The 6,859-nt window shown below is 41.5% G+C and overlaps 1 protein-coding gene across 1 annotated transcript; it reads right to left on the minus strand.

Annotated features, from left to right (window-relative positions):
- Positions 1 to 1,596: 1,596 nt before the first annotated feature.
- Positions 1,597 to 6,330, minus strand: LOC124667773 (protein LOW PSII ACCUMULATION 1, chloroplastic). Its single transcript, XM_047205023.1, has 9 exons — positions 6,028 to 6,330; positions 5,272 to 5,375; positions 4,829 to 4,964; positions 4,526 to 4,757; positions 3,364 to 3,521; positions 3,091 to 3,276; positions 2,870 to 2,970; positions 2,056 to 2,152; positions 1,597 to 1,890 (listed from the first exon to the last, which is right to left on the minus strand). The coding sequence occupies exons 1-9, from the start codon at positions 6,277 to 6,279 to the stop codon at positions 1,816 to 1,818; spliced, it is 1,341 nt and encodes a 446-aa protein (XP_047060979.1). The 5' UTR covers positions 6,280 to 6,330; the 3' UTR covers positions 1,597 to 1,815.
- Between the last annotated feature and the right edge of the window lie 529 nt (positions 6,331 to 6,859).

A 6,859-nucleotide genomic window follows, 5' to 3' on the forward strand; every position in this document is an offset into this window, starting at 1 on the left:
TAACGACATGGTGTCGGTCCTTGACATGTGGCAGTCCCATGATAGAGCTGCACAATGAAAGAGGAAGATGACATGTGGCAGTCCCATGATAGAGCTGCACAATGAAAGAGGGAATACGATGAGTTTACCACAATTTCCTCTTGGCTGGATGGTGAGTTCAACTGAAAATGATGAATGGAAGTGTCAGTGGAAAGATGGGGCCTATGTTTCTGCCAAATATTACGCTTTGGTTCATGAACCCATTGTTTCTTGTCCTGTTTATCAGTGGATTTGGAGATGTAAGTGCATCATGAGGATAAAGATGTTTTCATGGCTGTTAATCAGTGATTGTCTAAATACAAGGGACCTTCTAAGAAACCGAAACTGGAGAGTTACGGAAGATAATCATTGTGAGCTTTGCCCAGGTCGTCATTATGAGGATATGTAACATTTGTTTTTTGATTGTACGCTCAGCAAAAGGATTTGTAATTACCTTCAAATTAAGTGGGAATCCGGTGATGATATGTTACAGGTGGCTATAAATGCGAAGGAAAGTTTTAGGAAGCCATTCTTTTCAGAAGTGACATTTATAGCATGTTGGCAAATCTGGAAATTAAGGAATGGGAAGATCTTCAGAAATGAAAGGGCTAAGTTTACAGCTTGGCGTAGTAACTTTATTCATGACATCTCTTTGCACATACATAGGTTTTCTAAGAAAATGGCTGATGTTGTAGAAGTTTGGTTAGACAATCTCCCTTAATTTTTCTTTTCATTGTACAGCTGTAAATATGTTATCCTTTAATAAATTATAAGCTGTGGGGCTTTTGCCTCACAGTAACCGGTCAAAAAAAAAAATCCATGATCTAGTTTTGACATGATCCATCGACGGCAACACTTGTGCGTCGTTACCCTTTCTGAAGGCGTTACTTTTCCAACACTCATGGTTCATCTGTTGTCAAAATGGTGGTTGATGTCCTTATTGGTTACTATTGCCTTAGATGTGTTTTCTTAATAAGTTGGCTGTGTGCATCTTCAATGTTTTAAATTGCTCGTGATAAGTTGTCGCAGTGGCGGGACTATATCTTTTGGATATTTATATATCTTCTAGACAGAGATACATAGCAGCCCGTAGCGAAAGCATAAAAGTCAAAACAAGAGTATTTATAATAAAATGCTGATTTTTTTCTTGGACTAGTTGAACGCTTTCGCCAGATATCGGCTGTGGAAAGGGTCTTTGCGTCAAGCTTACGTATGTATTAGACACTACCAACTGCACCCACACCTATTTGGTTCCAGCTAATGTCCAGTTGCCAATTAAGTTGCACACCTGCCGCAACAACCTTTTCTAATGGACTAGGATTTTCTATATTCCATTTTCGACCTGATTGATTTGGTGTTCACAACAAGGCGTATGTTTCAGGTAAGTCAGTTCAGGAAAAAGAGAGGTACGCTTCAAGGCACGCAATCTCACTGTGACATGAATGTAAGGAATTGCCATGTCAACTATAATGGCTCTGCTCATCTGCTGTAATGCTCTATTTTAAACATGTGTTTCAGCATCCCGCCCTCTCTTCTTTCAACAGATCCTTATCACATATAATTGGGATACTGTGGCAATATTGCAAAACAATTCTTCGCTTTCTTAATATATTTTGCTGTAACTCTACATTTTTCATGGGTGGCGCAAAAATGCCACTTCTTAGAGATGTAAGGGGTATCCACATATCCCATGTTTGCATAAGAGAGAAACTTAGAATAGGATATCCAATCTGCTGAGCAACACACTGGCCCGGCCTTCACAAAGGATAAAATGGCACCCATATACGCACCTCTTCTTCATCGCTCAAGTTTGCTCAGCAAATCTTCAAGACGTGGCAGTTCCTGCAAAATGTCGTTCCAATTTGGCATACCCTGCATAGAAAAGCACGCACTTAATTATATACATCTACCGCTAATCCAAACTTAGATAGATTACGTTTCATTCATTCTACAAACGAAATTTATTACTTCTATGACACTACATCAGCAATCAATAGGAATAATTCACACAAAATAAGCCCACAGAAGAAGAATTACTCTTCCAGATCTTCTCACACGACCATCAAGACGGAGGATTATGTAGACGTCTTCACCAGGAGTGACACCTTCCGATTCTTGCTGGTCGCGTATCCAACTGAACAACGAGCAAATAGATGTCAAAGCAATTTAAAAGATAACAAATTGGTGGCGCCAAAATTTTAGGAAGTGGACATTTGAGTTCCTACAGCTACAAACAGTACTACTCCAATAACATTAGAAAAAGAGTAAACATACTTAAAGTCTTGGGGTATTTTTTAAGAAATAGTTTTAATGTAGGGTACGCAGAGCCAGTGAAGCTAGTAAAATTCGTAAAATTTCTAGCCAACATATCATTTTCTCTTGATTTAATTCCTAGTTTTAAAATCCCTATAAATTCTAGTCAAACTGTGGCTGACTAGATGCGAACAGGGTAATTTTGCTGATATTCTTCTGCGCTCTGGTTAGCTATGTCCATTATAATGCAGAATGGGCACACTATTAGCATATACAGGGTCCCTTCAGGGATGTCCAATAAAAAAATATTAGCATATACAGGTCACACATATTTTAATGCTAATGGTGTGTTCTGTTTGCGGATACATTAGAACTTTTTGACATTGTAGTGTTGTTAAGAAGCTTATTGCTGTGCGCAGCATTTCCATAATGTGCCTCCACAATTCATCTATGCCGGCTATGCTATGTATCTAATTATGTTACTGTGCTATGTTGAAAAGGTAAGATCATCTAAAGGAAATAGAGTGTAGTTGCTTCAAAAATATCATTAGAGGAACAAAATTTATATATTGACAGGAGGAAGGAAAAGAAATTTGACCTTTCCCATTGTTCAGGAGAGACAATATCAGCCTTAAATCGAACCTCAGCTCTCAGGCGTGATTTTGCCGCAATAGACTCAGTACGCTTTTCAAAGTCACCCTGCCAAAACAAAATTTGCGTTGTACTATAAGATATAGGTACCAAGTTTTATGTATGAAACTACAAACTGAGAAACAAGTGATAGCTTTTGGATTAACAGATGTGTAGGACTAGTCTAACCCCAATTGAAGGAGCAGATGCAGCAGATCTTGTAGTACCAAAGCCTTTTGGTTTTATTTGGGCTTTTTGCAAAGCACCAAAGATCACAGGAATTAGAAGAACGCCTCGTTTGAGAAGTTCAGTTCGGTACCTCTCAGCTCTTTGCATTGCTTGAGTAACAGATGCTTTTGAACCTGCCAATATAACCTATAATACTCTTAATCAACAGGACACTAAGTGAAAGTTTAAACTTAATGCAGTACAGTATGAAGATGATAAGAGAATTATACTGACTGGCCTAGTAATGTCTCGGAGTTGCACAAGTTCAGTAATGCGGTTGGTTGATAGACGCACAGGTAACCTTGAAAGGGTTTCATTGCGAGAAATATTGGTAATCTGCTGCTCTTCTTTCTTGTTTTCCCAGAGAAATAAAGCCACAAGCACAACAATACCTGCAGTGGGCTGATTCAAAAGATTAGTTATTTTTAACAAAGCCGAAAAAAATTGTTCAACAGATGAGTCGCTTGTGAAATAGCGAAGAGATGAACAATAATTAAGCCAACGAGTTCTCATCAATATGAACTTCTCCAAGATTCACAACTCAGCAAACTATGACTAAAACTTGTTTGCATTTTCTTTCCAAAAGAAACTTTTGTGGTAGCTAAAAGCTAATGAGCATTGATAAATGTTAATAAATTTAGTTATCAGTAAACAAGTGCAGAATTATGTTGTGCATATTCCTATTGAGGCATCTAAGACAAAAAACAATACTTAAGATGATCCCCAAGTCTTCAGGAAAAATAATATGCATTGGTTTAGGCAACAGTACCAACTACCAACCACATGAAATGAACAAAATGTTTAATCAAACTAATTTGAGTGAATTATATGTTTGGCGCTGGAGGGTATAGCCTCGCTTCAGGTGGGGCACTACAGCAACTCTGATACTATCATTCTTATTTACTGTTATTCTTAATTTTTTCTTCCCTTTTGTTTTTGTGATGAGTCCACAAACTGTAATGAAGTGTTCTGGCATAATTTTAAATTCAACAAAACGATGTGTTTAAAAAAGGAAACATGTCTGACGTGAATAGTAGCACTTGCTATAGTTTTGAATTTTTACTAGTAAAAATTTATAACCTTTATTACTCATAATGAATTTGTACTTGAAATGGAACACATAGGTACTCCTACTTTAAATTGAGAAGTACTTCTATGCTCAATCTTTTGGATTTTTTCAGGTAGATTTCATACCTTGGCTGACTTGGGTTGAATGATTACACCCTAAAGTCAAATTAGCACAGGATTTTTTTTTATAGATGACGTTTCTTTCTTCATATGCTGCTACGTACTATGCAACATGACGAATTGCTACCATTTACTGAGGGGACACATTCTGCAGGTGACCAACCATTTAACTGTTTTGCAACACCTCTTTTAGGACATGCCAGTTTACCTCCAATATTAATGGCAGCATTCCCAGCAGTTTCCAGAAAATCTGGAGCACCATCACCACCTTGAACTGCAAGTATAAGTCTGGGAATGGTAAAGAATGTTGAAATTCCAGCTGCTGCAATGAAAGCCACATAAAAGAACCTCCGGACACCACGAAATGGTGCTTGTACTTCACTAATAAGCTTCAGGTCTCTTCGGAACCCAGAACCAATATCTTCTCCACCACGTAATGCCTGACATGAATTTAGAAGGTGAATTTTTTTTCAGCATCTAGCAGATCACTAAGTTAAGCATAAAGCCCTACCTCTTCTTGAAGTTCCTTAAATTCTGGTGATGCCCTGAATGGCGCCATGTCTGGGTCATTGAGAATTGTGCCAAATTTGAGATTGTAACCTCGCAAAGCTGTCTTCAAGCAATCAGCTGCTTTTTTGCTTTCTTCCCTGATGAAACAGATGCATCATATAAGGGAAATAAAATAAATAAGGAAAGCTCAAAAGAACAAATTCATCAAAGAATTTAACAATCTCATCAGGTAGCCCAAAGAATGCAACATCCATCCTACAAAAAATGTCCTAGAGTCTTGATGGCAATTTGCCGCCTTGATACATTCAAACAAATTTAGAAAAGTGAAGTTTGAACTGAAAAAGTGGTACTGACGGAGAGGCAAAAGTACTGGTCACAAGCCTAAATGAGAACAGTATGTTCGTAAAGGAAAATCCTTGCACAGTAGCCCGGAGGTGCTCTCACCTGTATGCATGGCAGCATGCCTTGTTATAGAGCGCTGCTTGAGCTTCGATAGTATTTGGATCAAGCTCTAGGGCATTATCAAATTGTTCAAGTGCGTCTCTCACCTGTGATATGCACAAAAAAAAAACCAAGAGACTGTAGACAATGATGGAAGATACTACATGCATCATGATCATATCTGTTGATTCTCCAATTAATTGATTATTAACAGTTTGTTTATACAATCAACCCATGGAGGAACACACTTCAGAGATGTATTTATGGGATCGTAAAGAGATATAGGTATTGAAACCGCAGTAATAATCTCCATCATTAGCAGAGTATGAAGTCTAGTTGTATGACTTTTGAAGTCCAATCTACCCAAAAAAACAGTGGTAGTTTACAAGGTGACATCTCAAACTAAGAAGATTAGTAACTTTTGGTTAACAACAATTATTCCCTTGAAGGTGCTTTCCAAGCATATGTTCAATGGGATATCCCACAGAAACCCAATTTATACACCCAAACCTGGATGAATTCCGCTGAAATTCATCCCAAACTTAATCAAACTAGGCCTAATCCAATGGATAACATGTTCACTAGAGGAGCTCCTGCATCCAAATTCAAAACAGACACATCCACCTCATCAACTAAATGCCTAATGAATTCCCGTACAATTCCTAGCTCATATTGATAGACATCCTCCGTGCAAACGAGTAAGTATCCCAGGTCACTCGAACGTTGGAAGAAATGCGACTCGGAATCGGCTTGGCTTACCCTGCCCTTGGAGAAGAGCTCGAGCCCGAGATTGACGCACGACTCTGCTGTCGGAACCGCCTCCTTCTCCGGCGAAGGCGGGGGAGACGGAGGCGACGAGGAGGCATTGGAGCGGAGGATGCCGCGGTGGCGGTTGGAGCGAATGTGGAGAAGGAGGGGGGAGACGATGGATAGAGTTCGGAGCGCGGGGTTGGGGATTCCGCCGCCGCCGGAGAGAAGGGCGAGGTGGGGCCGGAGTGCCGCGGCCGCCATTACGGTTTGAAGGAGGGTGAGGTGGTCGTTTCTCTCGTTATCCGGGTGCCAGTAGTTCTCACTTTTTTTTTAATTCGTCTCTTGACCTCTCATTTCAACTCCTTGTGCCTAAATTTGTCCGTGACCTCTAAGGGCATCTCCAACGGACCCAAACCGCGCGCGCGTCCGAATGGATCGAGCCGGACAAAAACGCGACCCAGCGCGGGGACGCACCGTAAAAGCGGACGGCCGCGGCGTCCGGAACGACGCAAATCCGGCCCAAATCTGGGCTAGGTTTGCGTGGCCGCGGATGGCACGCGTCGTCCGCTCGCGTCCGCGCGCTGGTCGCCTCGTCTCCCTTGGGCCCACATGTCGATGACCAGGGAGACTATTACATGGGGACTGGAGGGGATCTGGCCCTCCACTCCAGTCCCCACTCCACTCCCGCAGCGGAGGGCTGGGAGCTCTACGCCCAGGCGCGACGGGACGAGGAGGAGGCCAGGCGCCGCGCCGACGAGGAGCGCCGCGAGGAGCAGCGGCGGCAGGAGGCCAGGCGCCACGCGCCGCGGAGAGAGGCGCGCGCCTCAGGGAGGAGGCTCTG

This window comes from Lolium rigidum, chromosome 6 (genome assembly GCF_022539505.1).
Source record: "Lolium rigidum isolate FL_2022 chromosome 6, APGP_CSIRO_Lrig_0.1, whole genome shotgun sequence".
Classification (NCBI taxonomy): domain Eukaryota; kingdom Viridiplantae; phylum Streptophyta; class Magnoliopsida; order Poales; family Poaceae; genus Lolium; species Lolium rigidum.

Excerpts from the sequence above, each read along its gene's own strand:
- LOC124667773 (XM_047205023.1), bottom strand. The coding sequence starts at position 6,279 with ATGGCGGCCGCGGCACTCCGGCCCCACCTCGCCCTTCTCTCCGGCGGC. Across the intron at positions 3,277-3,363 it reads TCCGAGACATTACTAGGCCA|GTTATATTGGCAGGTTCAAA; the intron begins GTCAGTATAATT and ends AGAGTATTATAG. Across the intron at positions 2,153-2,869 it reads TCTCCTGAACAATGGGAAAG|TTGGATACGCGACCAGCAAG; the intron begins GTCAAATTTCTT and ends CTCGTTGTTCAG.